Consider the following 22,842-nt stretch of genomic DNA (forward strand, 5'->3'; position numbering starts at 1 on the left):
AGTCTAGGACATAACAGAGCAGGCTGGTTTGTGCTGTTGATGCTAGTCATTTTTGATATAAAATGGACTTCTCCAAAAGCAATGGCCTTCCATTGTTGATCTCAACACAGTCGTGGAACTGATTTCTTTCTTTTTTCCAAGTTGCTTTTCAGCATGTTGAGGCTCTTGCGTGATGACTTCACTCACCACATCATTTAAACACTGTAAGATGTGAAGCTGAAGGCTTTCATGGCCAGCATACATAGTTTTTTTGTGGGTTTTTTGGGCTATGAGGCTGTGTTCTAGAAGGGATTATTCTTTATGTTTCGCCAGCAGCTGTGGCTGGCATCTTCAGAGAATGCTGGAACAGAGGAGAGTGGGGTATATATACTGTTGGTTGAGAGGAGGTGATTTGCATGTTAATCTGTGTATTGCCCTGTTGTTGAATGGTAAGGCCTCAGGGTGTCTATTTAATTAGTGATCCATTGTTTTCTGGGAATCTCACCTGGGTGGATTTCATTAGTATTTGCTGGGTCCTGATTTTGTTGTTTTTCAGGACTGGTAGCCTGTCTTTGTTTATTTTAAGAGTTTATTCTTGTTGAAATTGTCCAGGTGTTTGTGGATTTCTATGGCTTTCCTAATATTTATTAGCATGGTCCAGAATTTCAGTGTTTTCGAACAGCATTTTATGCCCAGGATGGTTTATAAAGTGTTCTGCTACTGTGGCTGACCCAGTCTGGAGTGTCTCTCATGTTCCTTGATTCGTGTTTGAACACTGCATTTGATGGTCCCTATGTAGACTTGTCCGCAGCTGCATGGTATGCGATAAACTCCTACGGCTGTGAGAGGGTCTCTCCTGTCCTTCTCTAAGCATAGTATTTGCTGTATTTTCTTGGTCAGTTTGTAGACCATTTGGAGGTTGTGTTTCCTCACCAGTTTCCCTATTCTGTCTGTCACTCCTGTGATGTATGGTAAAAATAGACCAAAAAAAAAAAAAAAAAAAGGGGGGGGGGGAGAAATAACTACCCAAAGGGAAGGGAAATATCAAATATTTTAACCTGATAATTTGTTTGAGTGCTTTTTAGATAACTATATTGATTTTTTAACCAAATTTTTGTATAGGTTTTTTATCTTTATTGCTTTAGATATGTTGTTAGCTGCCTTTGGTCCCATTGTTGTGAGCAAGGTGGAATATAAATTAAAATAACATCATCATAATCATCAGTGACTGGAGGATTCTGGATGTTGTAGTAGTCACCAAAATCACTTTTCCAGCTGTACTCTTAATATGTTTTAAAGTAGACATTACTTTCCTGATTGCTCTTGAAGCTGAGCATGTAAAGAGCAAAATATTTGAGTTCCTTATTTAGTGTTGCTCATACTCACCCAGGCATTCAGGGTTCACACATGTAAATATCCACATGTTTTGCAGTAGCTTGTATGATCTTTTTTCCAGTCATGCAAGAACTGAGCTAATTCAGTTTTTGTAGATATGGCTCATTGTGTTTAATACAGCCATGGTGTAATTTGGGTGGGGTTTTATAGAACATAAAAACATTGAATAATAAGGTTATGGATGGAATTACTTACTTTCAGGGATGGAGACAGTCGAGCAGCTTCCTTTATGGGCAAAAGTAAACAGTCCTAGGTGCTCATGAAGTAAATAACCAACAACAGTAGTAACAGTAGTAGTGGTAATAGTAATAAAAACCTGATGTTTTCTTTTGGACTGAAAGCCAGGCAGTTGCTAGGTAAAGAGTGCTTAAAAATCTCATCTCAGGAGTGAGGGGATTACTGATTGCCTGGTGGAGATATAAAAAGTAATATGCCAATTCATATGGCAATTTTTTGGATGTAATAGGAATCTGCCTATACTGATGAAGGGATTGGAGTAAGATGTTTAATTCCCATAGCATATCTGAAGTGAAATTAAATGATTAGGGTTGAGCAAAAAGCCACCTATGATATGTAGAACCATTCTTTTATTTGTGACCCCAAACCTCCTAGGAAACATCTAGAGCTTCTGGATCTTACCATTTTTATTGTTGGGAAATGGAAAACCTTTCTCAAATATCACCCAAACTGCTGTCTAAACACAGACAAAATGTGACAGTTTGACTTAATTCCCAAGATGACCTCAAACTCTCTCCCAGAGATGACAAAACAACCTTGAATTGGTCAAATATAAAGTAAAATCAAAACTGGAAGTGACTTCTAGTCACTTCTGTTGGCCCAGAATGTAGAGGTGTAGCCCCTTGAAGGTAGGCTTGCCATATCCCGCCTGGGGGCGGGATTTTCCCGGTTTGGGGCGGGTCCACACGGTCCCGCCCCAGTTTGGCCCCGCCCCCGGGACACCCCCCTCCCAGCAAGGGCCTGGAGGGTGGGGCTTGGGAGAAGCTCTCTCCAGGCCCCTTTGGAGGCCTTGGAAGCGGCTCCGCGATCGCGGAGCACTCTTCCAAGGCCTCTGGGGCTTGGGAGAAGCTCTCCCCAGGCCCCTTTGGAGGCCTTGGAAGCGGCTCCGTGGTCGGAGCTCCGGCTGCGGGGTCCTCCAAGGCCTCTGCGAGGCCGCTTGCCACCGCGGCGATGGCCGTGATGACAGGCGGCCCCCACGCTCCTTCCCGGCCTGGGAGCAGCCCGAGGCTTCCTCCCAAGCCGGGAAGGAGAAGGAGGACAAGGTTCAAAAATGTAGGACCTTTTTTTTTTAATTTCCTGGCCAGGAAACTAAAAAAAAAAAAAACAAAAACAAAACAAAACAAAACAAAAAACAAAAAAATAAAAAAATAAAAAAAAATTAAAAAAAAAATCCTACATTTTTGAACCTTGTCCTACATTTGTCCCGGTTTGGAGGTCCTCAGCTATGGCAACCCTACTTGAAGGGGAAAAGGCAAAAATGAGCCCCTGTTGTAAGCAGCTATCTCTGTCATAGGCCAACATCAACATGGTAAGATAAGTATTTATGCTGCTATTTGTAAGGGAACTTCATGTTACTCTTTTGTTGCTACAGTGGGACCTTGGTATCCGCAGACTTGCCATTCGTGGATTTCAGCATCTGTGGACAGCAAGCCCCTGTTGTCCCCAATGGCGGTGCGTGCATGTAGCTGCAACACCATTAGGGATAGCTCCCCATTGTCCCCAGTGGCAGGGCGTGATCACAGCCACACCGCCATGGCAGCACGCCGGTATCCGCAGGGGGGGGTCTAGAATGGATCCCCCACAAATACTGAGGTCCCACTGTATTTTCTAATGTTAATGAAAAGACAGATTCTTCAGTTTGTACTGCTGTAGTATTTTCTATGGGAGGCTGTCTTTGAAAGTGTTCAGAAGCTTCAGATGATGCAGATTGCTTTGAATCATAGAATCATAGAACTGGAAGAGACCACAAGGGCCATCCAGTCCAACCCCCCTAGAGTTCTGATTTGGTTACAGAGGGCATGTGACTCCCTGAGTTCAGTGTCTACAGGTCTGTTAAGGGAACAACACAGTGCTGGTTGTTATATGCAAAGCCCTATACAGTTTGGGACCAGGCGGTTTGAAACACTACATTTTCCTATACCAGTCTGTGGGGTTTCAAGATCTTTGAAAGAGACCCTTCTTGGTCCACCACCACTGTGGGCAGATTGGGTGTGGGCATGAGAGAAAGCCTTCTCACTAGATGCTCCAGGCTCTAGACCTCATTACCAAGATGGGCTAGGCCAACCCTCTTTCTCTTGTCCTGCTGACAAGCAAATACACTTTTACTTAAGCAAGCCTTTGGAATTTTATCTGGTACATTGTTGAAGAAGGTCTGAACTTGTCAGATTTGGTCTATTTGTTCTTATTTTCCTGTTGTTAATTGTTGTGAGGTTTTTTAAAAATATTCTGAGATTATGTTTTTCATCTGCAATGTAAGCTGCTCTGATAGCCTTTTGGCTGAAGAGTGGGGTATAACTAACTAACTAAATATAATTATATTATTATTAACAGCCACTCCTGACAAAGCTGAAAAGCTCTTTTTTGGCCGTGGAAAAGCTGCCTTTAGCGACTCTTCCATAGCCCCATGGCGGCTTCCCAGTATGTTGGAGGCTTGCAGTGTTTAATGGCCACACCCCCAAGATGCTCAGAAGCTGGCCCACATGTGGACAGCTGGAAGCCAGCTTCCAGGGACCTTCAGAGCATGCAGTATCAAAATGCACAAGGTCTGTTTCGCCCTTTAGTCACTTTGAGTAGTATTTTTGGAAGACATAATATAAAATTACCAAATGGGTGGTAAAATGAACCAAGCACATATTATTTACTTATTTAGAGCATGTATATAATCCGCCCCCTCAGCCAAAAAGGCTCCTAGAGCAGCTTATATAAGGTCATGCTTAATTTTAATTCATTCCTAGGATCCAGTGTCTAGTTTCAGTGGGATGTAGCTGGAATATAAGATTTTAGTAAATCACAATGAATCATATGAAAGCAGCTGATGCTGCAGCACTGTTGAAACTAAGTGTGTGTGGCTTTAGATGAGGGATTATTTAGACCCCTAGAAAAATCAAGCTAATGAATCTATGAGAAATATCTATTCAGCTTGAGTCTCCCTTATCCCAAATATTCCAGAAACCACATTTTTCCCCATGGGTAACTGAGATAGTGACACGTTTGCTTTCTGACACTTCAGTGGACACAGACTAGTTTTCATGCACAAAATTATTAAAAATATTGTGCATAAAATTACCTTCAGACTATGTATATAGGGTGTATATGACACATAAAATGAATTTTGTGTTTAGACTTATAGAATCATAGAATCCTAGAGTAGGAAGAGACCTCAAGTGCCGTGCAGTTCAACCGCCCTGCCATGCAGGAATACACAACCAAAGCACCCTAACAGATGTTTAACTTGAGTCCCAGCGCCAAGTTCTCACATTATCTTCTTGTGTGCAAATAGAAATATTCTGAAATGTAAAACACTTCTGGCCCCACACATTTTGGATAAGGAAGACTAAACAACCCCCCCCCCCATAGTGCCATAGAAAACATAAATACAGAGATTGTTTACTATAGAAGGGTCCCCTCCCCATTATCCAGAACATTTAGTTTACTGAGATTGGATGAGACTTACATAAAGTATTTGGCAACTTTCATTCCCAGTTAACGCCCTAATCATCCTGATTAGTCCTTACTTGTAGAGGCAACTCAAGCTAGGCAGCCAAGCCCACATTGGCATATATAGCTGAAGGCAAAATCCTCTGAAGAGGAATCAGAATATTATTTTCAGGGCTTTCGGCATGCATGCTGAGACCTATTTAAGGACACAAGGTTTGTGCTCTCCTTAAAGGTCTCTAGTCCTTGGAAGCTGTGTCTTTTTGTAAGCATTTTGCTTTTTTGATATTTGAAATGGGCTAGTGGGGCAGCTTTTTGGATGTAAAAATGACCACCAACAGTTATGGCTACCAGAGCAGCGACTCTGTCTTCAGTAACAGCACTAGTACGCGGACTAGCATCGATTCCAATGAAAACTTTTTGTCGGTTAACTGTGGTCCAACTCTTGTAAATTCTTGTATAAGTTTTGGCAGTGGTCCCATAGAAGGAACCAGGTAAGTGTTGGAATTAAGTTTCAGAATGTGATACCATTTTATTTGGTAAAAAAATAAAGGCAATCATGTGGCTTTAATGCCCCTTCCAAAAAGTGTGACCTTGATATGTCATGACTTTGTCATCTTTCAGGTTAGAAATGCTGCAGCAGATTGCGAACAGAATTCATAGAGACAGCCTGAGCTGTGAAGACAAACTAATGCTTGCTCGAAATGCTGTGCAGTCAGTAAGTGTCTTTCAATAGCTTCCTCCATCCATTTTCTGTGCTGAAAACTAGAAAGACTTGTCCGGAAAGGGATGAAGTTGGAACTGTAAACATCTAGGTTCAGATCTTTCCACAGCCAGGAGATGGCAATAAAACTGGAAGTATCATATCTTTCAGAAGTGTTGTGAAGCTCAGTATACCCATGTTTGCGAAAGCATGTACAGTGGGGCCTTGTTATCTGCTGGCGTTTGGTTCCGGACCCCCCATGGATAACAAAATCAGTGAATGTTCAAGTCCCATTAAATGCAATAGCATAGCAAAATCCTGTCCCTTATATAAAATGACAAAATCAAGGTCTGCTATTTGGAATTTCTATTTTTTAAAAATATTTTCAAGCCATGGATGCTTGAATCCATCGATAAAAAAAATCTGTGGATATGGAGGGTCAACTCTGCATCTTGGGATATCCCAGAAGCTGATGCAGCTTATTTCATTGCATATATGACATATGAATCTGAAGTGACTCACCTCCGCTTAGAGTAGGTATAGTGCAGCCCAGATGATCCTCAAGGCAGATCTGTCACTGTTCCCTACCTGTGTACTAAATATATGAGCTTAACATCCTTAGGTTAAATATTTCAACATCTGCTTTGGCAATAACACAATGAAATTTCAAATGAGCAATAGGAGGGTTAGAAAAGACCTATCAAAATTTGATGTAAATGGTTTGAGATATGTTTTCTTTTTAAGATAGAAAACATGTGTTCACATGGCAGTTCCACTGCACTTTCAGATGCTTTTCTGTCTCTGTCCTATGAATTCTAAGGATGGAGAGAATTCTTGGGAAGGTAACAACTGCTGTTTCAGTATGAGAGTAGTTTTAAAATATAATTTAAAATGTGCAAATGTTTCAGAGTAATATTCTGCACATACACCCAGGAGTTCTTTATGTCTAGTATTTGAAAAATCTGACATTTATAAAGTCTAGTATCTTTCCTTTTTTTTTTTTTTTTGGTCATATTTTGCAGCAGGTTGTTCATGCTTCTTTCTGTGATGTTTGACTTACCATTTCTAAAAATGTGTATAAAGGTCTGTTAATTCATTGGCAATACTACACAACACATTAGGATTGTACTGTCAATATACTAAGCAGGAACACTGTAGTTCAGGGTTGGCTCATGGTCCAAGGAGGGTGAGTGCATGATCCTGAAGTGGCAGGATTTGATTGTTACTGTTGTTAGGTGCTTTCAAGTTGTTTCTGACTTATGGTGACCCAAAGGCGAACTTACCATGGAGGATTTTTTTTTTTGGCAAGATTTGTTCAGAGTGGGCTTGCCATTGCCTTCTCCTGAAGCTGAGAGCTTGTGAATTGGCCAAGGACAACTAGCAGGTTCCATGGCCAACCAAGAATAGAGCTGTGGTCTCCAGAATGGCAGTCGAGCACAAACCACTACACCACTCTGGCTTTCTATTTCTTGATAGCCCATTCCTAATACCTCTAGAAAGCCACCAACAAATCTCCTTTCATTGTCTGCACAAATTATTTCTGAAAGATGAGTTAAACGTATCTATTATTTCATCAATGCAAATCCAATCATTTTTTCAGCTATACCCACATTAGAGAAAATATTATTGCAAAAACAAAATGTCTTTACAGTAAGCATAGTATTACCTGCAGTTTTAGCAATGCAGTACATCATAGAATGCAAACAGAAAGACTGATTTATGTAGCATGCTGATAAATAAGCAGGTTTGTACCTGTTTTAGAAAGTAACTTTCACAACAACAACTTCTAAGCATCCTGTTGCAAAGCATTTTGATGTAGATCAGCCCAAACTCTCACACTTGGAAGCATTTCCTCTCTCTCTCTCTCTCTCTCTCTCTCTCTCTCTCTCTCTCTCTCTCTGTGTGTGTGTGTGTGTGTGTTGAGTATAATAAGTCCTGGGACCCTTGAAATAAGAGAAAATGTTATTCTTAAGCAATGGATATTATTTCTTCTCTGAGTTTGTTCAATCCTCATCATTTTAGGACTAGGGGAGAAAGTCTTATGGCACTCAAAATAAAAACAAATTTTATTATGACATGATTTTGTGGACACTATCCACTTAGAAATGCATGATGAATATGCATTTCAGTTTCCCCAAAACATATGTATTATGTTTTTACAATATGTCTTATACTGTGCCATGTTAAGATGTCTTGTAGTGGCTAATCTTTAAGATGTCACAGGATTATTCATTATATTTGCTGCCACATACTATCACAGCCACCCTTCTGGGACGTCATAGAACTGACCCCTGATGTTTGGCTTGAAATCTAGCTTTCTTACTGATGAAAGCAAAATTTGTTTTAAAAAGTGGAACAAATAGTTTAAGCACAGATGTGTTTTGTCAGTCTTTTCTTTGACTGATTGTATCTTTATATGATCCAGAGATTGTATGATATATACCTATGTAGGCTGCAACCCTAGCCACATCTATTAGGGAGTAAGATCCATTGAACACAACTGAACTTATTGCTGAGTAGATATCAATAGGGTTGTTCTGTAAGTAAGTTTTCATGTTGGTCTGTGAGCTTGTGTGCATATGCAGAAGAATAAGAATGTGGTAGGTTGCTTTTTGTAGTGTGTGTGTGTATGTGAGAGAGAAAGAGAGTGTGAGTATCAATGTATGGATATGATCATGGTAAGTGTAGTTTGATAATAGTTCATGTTTCTGCAACCACCACTATCCACTTCTTTCTCCATTACATAAAATGGATGGGGCCTACAGTGTTCTCTCTCTCTCTCTCTCTCTCTCTCTCTCTCTCTCTCTCTCTCACACACACACACACACACACAGAGAGAGAGAGAGAGAGAGAGAGAGAAATACATACAGATGTTGTAGAGGATTGATGTACAAATCTAGCCTTTTCTTTTGTTTTTCACCTTAAGAATTGGTTCCATTTTACAATGTTCATTAACTCACAAATAAACATTATACAGCTCCCATTAATAAACATAACTGTGTACATTAAAAAGTGAGAAGTAATTTTATAAAATAATTCCTCTTATTTTTCTGTTCATATAGATAATTTATTTTCTAGTTAAATGAATGACTGAATTTGATTTTTAACACAGGATGGAAAACGATTAGAATCAGGTCTGCAGTTCCAGAATGAAGCTGAAATTGCAGGCTATCTACTTGAATGTGAGAATTTACTTCGACAACAAGTCATAGATGCGCAGATTCTTATTGATGGAAAATATTATCAGGCAGATCAACTGGTCCAGAGGTACATATCTTTGTGTTGTTATTTAGCAATATTTGCACACAATTGGTATCTTGTTAGTGGCTATGTAAAAACATAAAGTCTGCAAGTGAGAATGCCTACTATTTTAATACAGTTAAACTTAATGCAAAAGAATGACTGCATATGTAAGGAATACATTAAATAATTTAATAATATACAACTGATTTCCTAAGCAAGCTAGGCTTGCTTAGTGGATTTACTTGGATCGTTGCACCAATATTTATTGAATCCTGCAAGCATCTCTGATATGTGGTATACCTGTTAAGTTTCCATTTTAACTTTGGTGGATGTGTATTAATCTGTGATTGTCTGAGGGGATGATCTCAGAGGCCTAACCCATCCCTTAGGTACTGTAAATTAGGCATATGTGTGTGTATTGGAAAGGGAAGGTTGTTCATTTTTTGGAGCATACAATATTCTACTCTACAATATTCTACTCATCAGTCCTCTAGTGTGATGTCCTATATTATAGTGATATTGGCTAGGTTTTTATAATGCTGACTGAGATATTACCAGTGGATTTCCGCCCCCTATTGATGTTTATACATACACATCCCAAATATAGGCATATGAGTGACATATCTCTGTAAAGTCTGAGATCATATATGTATGAACAACTTGCTGCTAGTAAGCAAAACCAAAAATAAAACCCTTTTCAAAACATAGCACTTTTTCCTCAACTTTTTCTTACTGTTACTTAGGACCAGTTCACACAATCATGTTTGTCTTGCTTGCGTCTTTAGGATGCATTCTTATGAATAACGTTTTGTATAAACTGCATTTTTCACAGATATAGCACTGCTTCTCTGGAGACATTTCTGTTATTCTGTTGGCTTAATGATTTCCCATCATGATTATGGAAATCACTACTGAGAAGTGATGGCTGTATCTATAGAGAGGCCAGATTAGAGGAAGCATTTTCTTTGTAAATTCAGCCCCAGGGGTATTCAAGAAAGATAAGACTGTTAGAAATCTGATTGTGGGGACTTTCTTTTACTTTTACAAGTATGTTTACTACTGTAATACTTCAGTTTTGACCCCACTTGTTTGGGATTAAGTGGGATCTCATTGAAAAGGGTGGTGTTTGACTCTGGGTGAACATGAGTAGAATTATACTGTAAATTAGGTATAACAGTAAAGAATATTATTTTGATTCTAATTTCTATAATAAATGTTTTTCTGGGTTTTGAAACAGGGTTGCAAAGCTACGAGATGACCTCATGGCCTTAAGAGCAGAGTGTTCCTCAGTCTACAGCAAAGGGAGAACACTGACAACAGAACAAACCAAGATGATGATATCGGGAATAACACAAAGCTTAAACTCAGGATTTGCACCAAACTTAAGCCCTAGTTTAAACTCTGGACTGAACCAGGGTTTGTCACCCTCCTTGACTTCATCCAGTCTAACATCAGGTTTATCATCAGGTCTTTCTTCAAGACTGACTCCAGCCATCACCCCAGCATACACCCCAGGTTTCCCACCACGGTTAATTCAAAGCTACATTACTGGAGTTGACACTGGTGGACTGCAAACATTGAAACTGATGCAGATCCGAAAGCCCCTGATGAAATCAGCGTTTATTGATCAGAACTTAACAGAAGAGGAAGTCAACATGAAATTTGTCCAGGATCTCTTAAGATGGGTTGATGAAATGCAGGTAGAATCTTTATGTGTACAGTTTTCACTTTCATCTTTTTTTCTTGGCAGCTTTGAGAATTCAACTTTAGTGTTCTATTTCTCCTTACAAGGTGCAACTTGATCGGGCTGAATGGGGCTCGGATTTGCCAAGTGTTGAAAGCCATGTAGAAAATCACAAGAATGTCCACAAAGCAATTGAAGAATTTGACTCAAGCAGCAATTGAAGAATTTGACTCAAGCCTTAAAGAAGCAAAAATCAGTGAGGTACAGCATTTAAAAATAAAAAAGCATCTTGTGGCTATGTATATACATACACATTATCTGATGAATGTTAATCAGATAATAACTGGTTTCATAATTGTGCTTGGAGTATAGTACTGTTCTGTTATATTTATTGCATGAATAAAATGAGATATTAAATTCTTCTAATAACTTGCATGGTTGATTTTTTAAAAGTGTTTTTGTCTAATTTGTTATCTACAGATGCAAATGACTGCTCCCCTTAAACTCAGCTATGCAGAAAAATTGCACAAACTGGAAAGCCAATATGCAAAACTTTTGGTAAGGTCCTTGCTTGGACATCTGATTTTAAGATGTATGCTGCCTTGATAGTAAAATAAATGCAATTTTTATTTAAACATTTTATTATCTCTCCAAGAATACATCAAGAAATCAGGAAAGACACCTTGACACCCTTCACAATTTTGTATCACGTGCTACCAGGGAACTCATATGGTTGAATGAAAAAGAGGAGGAGGAGGTTGCATATGACTGGAGTGAAAGAAACACAAATATAGCAAGGAAAAAGGAATACCATGCAGTAAGTATAGTTAATATATTCAAAAGGAAATGTTAAATTTCTCATGTGACTGGGACTTCTAAAATGAATTATCTTTTTATTTGCAAGGAACTGATGAGAGAACTTGATCGGAAAGAAGATGTTATTAAATCAGTTCAGGAAATAGCAGAACAATTGCTTTTTGAAAACCACCCTGCCAGATTAACAATTGAGGTAGGTTGTTAAGCACTACCAAGGAAAAGGTAGATACACAGAGCTTTCATGATTCTCTATGAGGCATTGACACAATATGTAGATGTGTTGTGTGAGTGCATATTCTAACCCCATGCTTCTCTTTCAGAATAAGATCAATGAAATGGGAATCTTTACTATCATATTGTATATATTTGGAGTGATATGTGACATACATACTGTAATACATTGCATTTCATGTCCCTTTGGCTTTACTGTTAATTCTCCCCTCCACCCCACAATTCAGTGTACCTGTGTGCAGATAAATCTTCCAACTTCTTTGCAATTGATGGAGTGCGCTCTAGTTCATGAAGACCTGTGCTTCACCAATTTTGTTAGTATTTAAGTGACGACAGAATGCTGTGTTGTTAACAGCATAAAACAAGTAAAATCTGCAACAAAATGTTGCAATGCAGAGTCCTCCTATTCATGGTGTTATACCATGTTTCAGGAGATTCTATTCCAAACCTTTCCACTTCCAAGAAAGAAAACCCCATAAATGTTAAAATGACAGTGAAATTTGTATTCTGTGACAAGGCAGTAGTTCTGCTCTTCTTTGCATTAGGGAATTTCCTGGGAGTTTCCATTTGCAGAGGTCTCATCACAGTGCTTCCTTTTAAGGGTGTGAAGTGCAGGCACATGTTCTAACTCATAAACCTCAGATGTTGTTTGGACATTAGATTTATTTTTTGGAGTCTAGTCAAGTTGTATATTATAGGTAATCTGTTTTACTTTAAAATGTGTGTTGGCTTCAATAGGTAGGCTTAGACTTCAAAATTAATTGATGGGACTATTGGTTCCATAGTTGTCTGACATGTTCAGAGCTGATAGTTACATATGTTATGTTCTGCAGCAATATGGATTTTATACAAACAGGATAGTTTCCTACTAATTTATACATGTTGCCGCAAGCCGCTTCTGCTAAGCCTTCTATAAACATGCAGATAGGCAATCTCTGTCTCCTTTATATTAACTCCAGAATGTATGGGGTCTTTCACAAATATAGTTGGCAGTCATCTTTGAACAGAGGAAACGCCATCTGCTGGCTTGAGAGAGAGATACTTTTGACTCTTACAGGGATTTTTGAATTAGCAGTATTTAAAATATTGCTGGCCAAAGAAATTGCTCTGTTAACAAAGCAGAAGTATAACAAATATTTCCCAAGACATCCAGGTTTAGAATGGCATGTAATCTAACAAGCAATATCTTTAATTTCAAAAGGCTTTACTAAATTTGTAGAGAAATACAATTGGTTCTGGTTTTTGGGGCTGCTATGTTATGTTTTTTTCTTAAGCATTCAGACTGGCAGGTGGAGGAGCAGGGGCGGCCTGAGGAGTGGCTGTATTATCCTTTTCTTTTTAATTTGAACTGCTGCTGCACAACCAAATATTACTTTTTCCCCTACCTATATCCAGGCCTATCGAGCTGCAATGCAAACACAGTGGAGCTGGATTTTACAGCTTTGTCAGTGTGTTGAACAGCATCTAAGAGAAAACACTGCATATTTTGAGGTATGTAACACATGGTTAAAATCTACAAATTTCAGACTTAGGAACAGGAACAGCAAGAAAAAGTTGTTATTATACTTCAGTGTCTGATAGAACAGTGACTCTACAACAGATCAGAATATTGAAATCTCATGGGACACCCCCCCCTTGTGCTGCTACAAGTGTGTAAAACAAAAAAGGCACAGTTGTGCTGAACTACCAGATTTATAACTAGTGTAGCTTTGTCTTGATCACTGTGCTTGTTTAAATTCTTTTTTTCGCATTGATTTTTTGTGTGTGGTTCAAATGGAAAGTGATATCAAGTTCCTTTTGATACTTACATCATGTGAAAACAGTTAGTTACTATCACGGTTTATTTTTTCCTCTTTTTCAATTGTTTTAAGGAAGCTTAAATATCAGCTCTGCCCCACCTTCCTGCTTCTTTTGAGCTGAAGAGAAAGGACTATGCTACAAGAGTAGAGAACACTCAACCATGTTTTCTTTTGTTCTGCCAGATTATTTTGAGAAGATCAAAGCTTGGAAATAACAGAATGAAAACAGCAGTTTTAGTGATAGCACATTACTTTCTTGAATAATGTAATGAGTCAGAAGCTAAAATAGTTCCTCTTTTTGCATGTTCAACACCAGTCATTAAATGTCTTAATTTCTGGCATATTGAGGAACATTCACATGTTATTCCAAACATAATTTTAGTGGTGGGAGGTAGCACTTGCATGTTTGGAGTTCTGGTTTGGAAGGAAGAAAGGAAAAAAGGCCTGAAACAACCAGATCAAATAAAGCACCTTTGGGGCATGGTATTCAAACAGTACAGGTCCCCAAACCTCTCTGAGGCTGCCTAAGGTGGCCCGAACCTGGGCACAAAAGGAGTGGCAAAAAGCCATTCCTTCCAGCGGTCTGTTTGCTCCTTTTGTCCCATCTGCTTGACCCCAAGGAAAGAAGGAAGGTACATTTGAGGCTTCTGATATAGAAATATACTACACTATGAATTTGTCTGCCTAGACTTCAAAATATTGTACTCACTTCTAAGTAATGACAAAAATACAGTCTTCTTTACACAATAATGTATTTTTACACCCAAAATGTATATTTCATTCTAGTTTTTCAATGATGCCAAAGAGGCTGCAGATTACTTGAAGAATTTAAGAGATGCTGTACATCGAAAATACAGTTGTGACAGGTCCAGCAGTATTCATAAACTGGAAGATCTAATCCAAGAGTCCATGGTAGGATACAAAAATACTATCAGATTTCACCTATACATTTTCTATTCACGTGGTTGCACTTTTTCCCACAGGTGTAGAAGTAATGCTGGTAAACCTCAAAGTATGATAAACTTTATGAAAGGGAACTAATCTGGTAATTTTCATAATAATTCTAGTTTCAGAAGAAATTAATAAAGATGCTTATATCCTAAACAATTTTCTTATCCAGAACTCTGCATAATTTTTTCTAGAGTCCTAAATTCTGCCCTAATCTTTCATCATTAATTTTGTTGGCTAATATTCTGAACCAGACCATTTCTACTCATTTTCACAACTGAACCAAAGTGAAGGAAATCAATAACTGACTGATTATAGGCTTGGGGCACCTTACTATAAGTTCAGTTTATGATTAACAGAACAGTGGCCATAGTCCACTAGACATGCCGTTTCAGTTGAATACATGGGCTTGTGCACATATAGAGGGCTACCCATAGTTTTCTGTCAGCTAGGCAACAGTAGATACATTCTGGCATGGTGTCTCACTGAGAGGTAGTACAGACCGGCACTTTGTGCCGGCCTGACTGCAGAGTAGGGCTGAACTAGGGCTGAGCGTCCACACGCCCCCAGACCTACTTTTGCTGCTTGGCCACCATCATGGTGTGTGCCCGTCCATACGGCGCACGCCATGATGGCATCTGTGGCACAGAGTGCCTAAATTGCGCTGGCCAAAAGGGGTGTCATCATGGTGCGCGAGTGCACCAATGATGTCCCTTCCAGGAAGCTGCTCAGAGCAGCTTCTTTTGGTGTACGGATCACTGCTGCAGTGTGCGACTGCTGCGGCACCGATCCGGGGCATACAGAGGTGACATTTAGCCACCCGTCTGTATAGCCCCCTAGTTGGCTAAATATGTCTTTTTTATGAGTGATGAGATTCTGTTAGTTAGAGGGCTTCAAAGTACAGATAAATATGCTAAACTGTGCCTAGTAATCAGATTTCCCCTTTCCCCCTTAGCCCTTATTATTGAAAACTGAGACATTTGGTTGGCCCAAATCAGTTCAAAATGGCTTATTCAAATAGATCATTTTTCAAGAGATGTTAACCACTTCCAACACATGACCAATAATTATTTGAGACTACTAATTATTTTTTAGATTCTGTCCTGGTGCTTTGAATAATCTTTTATCAGCCCCTGAAAATAGCAGTAGGAAACATTTTATAGTTTGAAAAGATTTTTTTTTTCAGTTGCAGCTGCTGTTAATGTTTCCCCCCTCTTTTCTTTTGCATTAAATTTAGGAAGAGAAAGAACAACTCCTGCAGTACAAGAGTGCAGTGGCAGGCCTTGTTGGGAGAGCAAAGGCAGTAGTTCAGCTGAAGCCAAGGAATCCAGATAATCCACTCAAAACATCCATCCCAATTAAAGCCATATGTGACTACAGACAAATTGAGGTGGGAACCTTGGCTTTCTTAAAATTTATTGTGGCTGTGAGAAGATAGTTGAGGTTGTATTAATGATATGTTACTGGAAATCTGTCTCATAATGAAAGCAACGGGTCTTCCTGAGTGAGGGTTTCACTGTTTGTTTTGTTTCAGCCATTTTGGTCTACTATAACTTTTTCAGAAACAGCATTTTCAGAAATGCTTTGTAAGAATAGTATAGGAACATTTGGAATATTCAGATTTTCTGGTCTTTTGTTTTAATAAATAGATAACCATTTACAAAGATGATGAATGTGTGCTGGCAAGTAATTCCCATCGTGCAAAATGGAAAGTGATTAGTCCAAGTGGTAATGAGGCTATGGTTCCCTCCGTATGTTTCACTGTTCCTCCACCCAATAAAGAAGCAATAGACACTGCAAACAGGTATGAATTTGCATGGTATGAACATGCAAAAAATAATATTCTAAGTGATTTTTTTTTTCCTTTTGAAAACTTTCTTTGAGATGTATTTGTATAGGAAATGCATAACAAGCACTCTTAACTCTCCTGCCTTACCACTAATTTCAGCCCATTTTTTTCTCTTTTGCTTTGTGCATTTCAGAATTGAACAGCAATATCAGAATGCCCTAGCTCTGTGGCATGAATCGCATGTAAACATGAAAAGTGTGGTCTCCTGGCACTACTTGACAAATGAAATTGAAACAGTTCGAGCTAGTAATGTTGCTTCGGTAGGTTTCTATAACCAGTACAGCACTTACTCAGAATCTGCATGACCAGGTAGTCTATGATGCAGAAAGGAATAACTGTGGGGGTTTAATTATGATAGTAGCCACACAGACAAAATTCCGTACTATTTTGTTTTGTAGGACTAAATTTGTTACAGGTTGAGTTTCTCTTGTCCAGAATTCTGAAATCCAGAACACTCCAAAAACAACAACTTTTTTTATGGGTGGCTCGAGATAGTGGCACCTTTGCTTTGTGGTGGTTCAGTGTATACAAACTTTGTTTCATGCACAAAATTATTTAAAATATTGTATAAAACTACATACAGTCTATGTGTATCAGGTGTACATGAAACATAGATGAATTTTGTGTTTAGACTTGGATCCCATTTCCAAAAATACTTGCAAGTACAGGTCTGAAATCCAAACAAAATCCAAAACACTGCTGGCCCTAAACATTTCAGATAAAGGGGGGAGGGGGTTAACCTGTAGTTTATCTGTGTAGGATAGGTGGAGGTTGCAGACAGCTCTATATTTGGTGCTTTGGGCACAGTTGCTGAGGAAATGCCAGTGTTGCAATGGATTTCCTGGACCAGATACCTAAAATGTAGATCTGTAAACATCTATATATCAAATTTAATGAGAGTTCCCTGAAGCAGTTACATGGGCATTTAGAAATGTATGCATTTAAACATTTCATTTATATGCTTGGCATTCATGGCATCTTAGTGAGTCAGCTGAATGGACTTCTCTGCTTTCTGAAGCACAGTTTCTTTGAAGGCTTCTTCTGATGTGTTACCCCAGAGAAACAAGGGCTGTAACAGAAATATGCTTGCTGCATATTTGAATATTAAAATACTACCTGAGGAAAGTTACATAACATGATGAGATTTGTTACTCTGTGTACCCTGTCAGAAAGGCTTTAATTTTTCTCTTTTGAATTTCATACATCCTAGATAAAGACACTACTGCCAGGTGAACATCAGCAGGTTTTAAGCAACTTGCAGTCCCGCTTTGATGATTTCCTGGAAGACAGTCAAGAGTCTAAAATCTTTACAGTTGCTGACATTGCACAGCTAGAAAGGGAGGTGAATGTTTGCAAGCAGTACTACCAAGAGCTCCTTAAGTCTGCAGAGAGAGGTGAGAATGGCAAATTAAGAAGGGCATATGCCTTCAGGGCTACTCAAGGATATCTGCTATATTTTTAGCTTTCCAAATGTGAACTGTACTGTATTACATGTGAATTATATTGTTAGCAACTTTAGTGAGGCTAACAGCCTGATCCCATGCATTTTTACTTAGAGTGCATCTACACTGTAGAAATAATGCAGTTTGACGCCACTTTAAGTGCTAGAACTCCATTCTGTGGAATCCTAGGATTTGTAGTTTTACAATGTCTTTAGTCTTTTCTGCTAAAGGGTGTGGTGCCTCCCAAAACTACTATCAAGATTCTGTAGGATGAAGCCATGGCAGTTAAAGTGATGTCAAACTACATAATTTCTGCAGTGTAGATGCAGCCTTAGTTACTCAGCATGAAAAACAAAAAGATCAGGAGATTCAGGAAGTGACTGGGATAGGAAAAAACCCACATGCTGCACATTTCTCCTTCAGCACTGGGTCCTTAGCGAGTGAGGAGATTGGAGCAATTGGACCAATTGAAAATTTGGCCCTTGTGAATACCCATTTAAATTTTAAGAGCAAGCAATGAATAGTTATAATAGGTTGGAATTAATGTGTTACAGATAATGATGTCATTTGTTTCTTTTTGGATTAATGTGGCACATTTCCTTTTTAGAAATAACAGGGACTACTAATGTTAATACTTTTCTGCTGTGATGTGTAGTGTTTGCTCATTACAGTTTCCCATTGTCTTCTGTTGTCTACCTTTGCTCACATGAGAAATTATTTGCAAGGGCCCACTGGCTGTAATGGCCTTTGCATCTCTTTTTTGTGGAGTCAGGATGATTTAGTTGTCCACTGACACAGATGCTCCTGAGAATATCAATTATGAAACATAGAAAGGAAAAAAAAAAAAAAGGGGGGGGGGACCCTACCTTAATGACTCCATAGCTTTTTATTTTGTTGGTAACATTACTCAGGACTGATTCAGAATGCTGGTATTACAAGCACAAAGGCTATTTATACCTCTACATACTTGCTGAAAATGAAATGTACATGTTATGCTTAAACAGTCTCAGATCTCAGTAGCAGAACTAAAATGAGATCTGGAACCATATTCTCACTGGTCAGGAGCAACTATTATTTTGGCAAGTTGCTTAATAGAAGAATTTTTGGTAGGTTTGTTTTTCACAGCACAAAAAATATTTTTTTCTGCCAAAATATTTTGTCAGGAATATTATACCAGATCATTCATGTTTGTTCACCTAGATTACATTTTAAAAATTTATAAAAGTAATATAAATGGATCTTACATTTTTTTGAAAAAAATATTACCAATATGCTTGAAGAATAATGTCTTTGAAGTTTATTCTTACTGTCATAAATGTTGCATATCCATTCTGAAGATGCATAATATTGTCAAGTTCCAAAAACATAAACAATTTTGTGAAGCTAAATAGATGTGTTATATTATGCATTCAGGCTGATATTGACACAAAAAGGAAAGCAATAGCAGATTAAAGCCGATTAAACTGAACCTATAAAGATGTGTTGTGTGTATATCTGGAATAAATGATAAGGGACTCAACTGCTATAGCTTTATTATGATCTTATTATGAAAGCAGCTTTGGAAGGACCCATAGACAGTCCAGCTAAACATTGTGGGAGTGCAGATGGAGTGATAATACCTGTGACTAAAGTAATGTGCCTATTACGTTTGGGTGGGTGGCAGGGAGGGAGGGTAAGGGACACACCTAAATTAATTGTAAAAGTAAGGTAAATATGACTGAGAGAAGCTTTAGATACATGGGAAGCATTCCTTTACCTGGGAAGATGCCAATCTCCCCAAAATTTGTGACAGTCCATATTTCTTTTTTGAGAGAGAGACCAAAAAAGTATTTCAGATGTGATGGAGAAACTTACATGGAGAAAATACAAGTTTCTTGTTCTCCCTATTTCGCCCCACATTTTTAATACACCAGTGTTTTTTACAGTTACTTTTTAGTAATGTTGATTACATACAGTTGGCCCTCCATATCCATGGATTCTGAATCCACAGATTCAGCCATCCAGAGATTGAAAGTATTTTTTTAAATCCTAAAAACAGTTTTGATCTTGTCATTTTATATAAGGGACACAATTGTACTACCCCAATATATATAATGGGACTTGAGCATCCAAGGATTTTGATATCCGGGGGGGGGGGCTGGAACCAAACTTCAGTGGATACCAAGGCTCACTGTATTTCTTATAGACAGCAAAAGAGTTATAGACGGTTCTAAAAGAAGATTAAAAAATAGTTACGCTAGAATATTTGTTGTATGATATTAGACAGTCATTAAATATGCTTGAGTTTATTTGTATGCATGCCATTCCTTCAACAGAGGAGCACGAAGAATCAGTTTTCAACCTATATATCTCAGAAGTTCGAAACATCAGACTGCGTTTGGAGAACTGTGAAGATCGTTTGATAAGGCAGATTCGAACCCCACTAGAGAGAGATGATCTGCATGAAAGTGTGTTTCGGATCTCTGAACAAGAGGTGAATCTTCTGACCTTGCCTGTCTGGATGTGCTCTCCGAAACAAAATAATCAGGGTAAAACTGCATGTAGAATGCAGCTACATCTGTTCAGTTTTTAACTGAAATGTATGGAGAATCAGTTCTGCAGTATGCCAGGAGTGGAGATTCAACTGTTTAATTCTTCTGTCCCAAGCAGGCCCCCTCTGAAATCCATACACACATGCCACAGTGATAGTAAAAAGAGATTCAATGGGGTACTTTTCCTCCCAGTGTACTGTAATCCCAGTCCAGATCCACCCCCTCTTTGTGCTTAATTTTAATTTGAGAAACCACAAACACCAAATAGAATTACATCCTGTTTATTTAACATAATGTGTAGTAAAGCACAATAACACCCCAAATCCATAAAACAATGATACCTTTTAATTGGCCAACTAAAATGCACAAAATACATGATGCAAGCTTTCATAGCTGTGTTATGTTTACGCATTATGTTTCCATAATGTGTAGTGTGACTCTACACTACACATATCAATAGATTTCTTCAGATAATGATGAGCTCATAAAGGGTTCATTCAGAAGGGACTATTACAATTATTTGCATTAGAAGTGGGCATCACATTTAAAGCAGACTTCTGAGTATACAAATGAAAGAAGAGGTAAGAGATTGGGGCCACACTACTTTTTGATGTGCTCTTGGAAGCCCAAACAATTGCAGAAAATAGGCAGTTGAGTATTCTGTTGACTGCCAGTACTTGCACTGAAAATAACCTTGGACAAAGAGTAATCCAAGCAACATTCATACAATCAGAATAAGTTTGTTTTTGTTTTGTTTTTTCACCACTCAATCCTTTCAGAAAATCTAGAAATCATACAAAAATTCCTATCTCCCATGCTGATTGTTCATGTATCTTAATATTAGGAAGATTATTGTAATGATCTGACAACCTGCCATTGTCAGAGAAGTAACCACTTATCTTTTGTTCTGCAGAAGCTGAAGAAGGAGCTAGATCGACTCAAAGAGGACTTGGAAACAATCACAGATAAATGTGATGATTTTTTTAATCAAGCTGCTGGTTCACCCTCTGTCCCTACTCTGAGGTCAGAGCTTAACCTTGTGATTCAAAATATGAATCAGGTTTACTCCATGTCTTCCATTTACATAGAAAAGTAAGTAAGCCATGAAGCCTCTTAGTGCTTATTGCACTTTATTATAATCATTTTGTAGTGACTTATGATAGAATGGCAAACATTAATTAGTATAGAAGAAAGGGAAGGCGGACCTCCTATATATTTTAAAAATATGTCATATTGAATAAGGTTACAAATGCCAATGTTGAAGCTGCTTTGCAAACATTACAGAGTTGAAAAGCAAGATATATATTTACTTTTATACATACAGGAGTGATCTTCATCTTACAGTCATCTTTTACTAAAATAAATTTTGAAGAATTTAATGTGTTTGAAACGGTTTTTAAGGAAATTATTCCTTTGTTTCAGGTTAAAAACTGTAAATTTGGTTCTCAAAAACACTCAAGGAGCTGAAGCCCTAGTGAAATTGTATGAGACTAAACTGTGTGAAGAAGATCCATTAACTGCTGACAAGAGTAATATAGAGACCCTGATGTCTACATTAAAGGTATGATGATGGTGTCCACAAAAAGCATAATTCATTGATTATGTATTGTTAACAATATAATAGGGTAAAATAATATCCAGTAGGGTGGTTCTGCTCAAGTCACCAATATGCTGATGACACTCTCCTTTACATCCGATTCCAAGAAAGCTGTTTTAGTACTGACCCAGTCTTTTGTCAGCACTGGAATAGATGAGGGCAGACAAACTGAAATTCAATCCAGACAAGATAGAAGTGCTCCTGGTCAGTCAAAAGGCAGACCAGAGAATAGGAGCTATACCTGTGTTGAATGGGGTTACACTCCCCTTGAAATCTCAGGTTCAAAGCTCGGGTGTTCTTCTAGATTGAATTTCTATGTCCAAGTTTCAACAGTTACCAGGAGTATATTTGGACAGCTAAAACTAATGTGCCAACTGCACCCATTCCTTGAGGTATTAGATCTGGCAGTGGTGATATATGCCATAATTATATCCTGTTTTAAATAATTTTATACTGTTTTATGTAATGATTTTAATTATTTTTAGTTTTTTGTTGTGAATATTTTTTAACTGACTCTCTCTGGGAGCTGCCTTGGGTCCCACTCTGGAACAAAGGTGTCATACAAATGAAAGAAACAAACTGGGGATCGTGGGTCTTGGGATCCAACATATCTGAAAGGTTCTGGGCAGGAGAAAGCTAGGACTCATGTTCATTTGAAGAAACACTGTTAGAACTGAGTTGTCATACATTTTAATTACTAGCAATGGAGATCAGAAGTTGATGAAAAAAGAGAAGTGTTCCATGCTCTAGAAGATGAACTCCAGAAAGCCAAAGCAGTTAGTGATCAGATGTTTAAAACACACAAGGAACGGGATCTTGACTTTGACTGGCACAAAGAGAAAGCAGATCAGCTGACGGAGAGGTGGCAAAATGTTCATTCACAGATTGAAAACAGGTTAGTACAGCTTTCTTTACAGAAACAATATAATGAAACATTTCATGGGATTGGGGAA

At 38.3% G+C, this 22,842-nt stretch overlaps 1 protein-coding gene across 1 annotated transcript in view; it reads left to right on the plus strand.

The window, feature by feature from the left end:
- LOC149311412 (dystonin-like) overlaps window positions 1–22,842 on the plus strand; it is a 401,747-nt gene that overhangs the window by 192,230 nt on the left and 186,675 nt on the right. The window contains 18 exon segments of the mRNA XM_089531013.1: window positions 5,671–5,764; window positions 8,862–9,016; window positions 10,230–10,692; window positions 10,784–10,864; window positions 10,866–10,937; window positions 11,157–11,234; window positions 11,332–11,493; window positions 11,581–11,685; window positions 13,119–13,214; window positions 14,309–14,434; window positions 15,708–15,860; window positions 16,120–16,274; window positions 16,453–16,579; window positions 17,530–17,713; window positions 20,077–20,234; window positions 21,206–21,384; window positions 21,715–21,853; window positions 22,591–22,784. Coding sequence (XP_089387139.1) covers window positions 5,671–5,764; window positions 8,862–9,016; window positions 10,230–10,692; window positions 10,784–10,864; window positions 10,866–10,937; window positions 11,157–11,234; window positions 11,332–11,493; window positions 11,581–11,685; window positions 13,119–13,214; window positions 14,309–14,434; window positions 15,708–15,860; window positions 16,120–16,274; window positions 16,453–16,579; window positions 17,530–17,713; window positions 20,077–20,234; window positions 21,206–21,384; window positions 21,715–21,853; window positions 22,591–22,784 — 2,721 coding nt within the window.

Source organism: Sceloporus occidentalis, unplaced genomic scaffold (genome assembly GCF_023333645.1).
Source record: "Sceloporus occidentalis isolate IW3139 unplaced genomic scaffold, rSceOcc1.0.p SCAF_6, whole genome shotgun sequence".
NCBI lineage: Eukaryota > Metazoa > Chordata > Lepidosauria > Squamata > Phrynosomatidae > Sceloporus > Sceloporus occidentalis.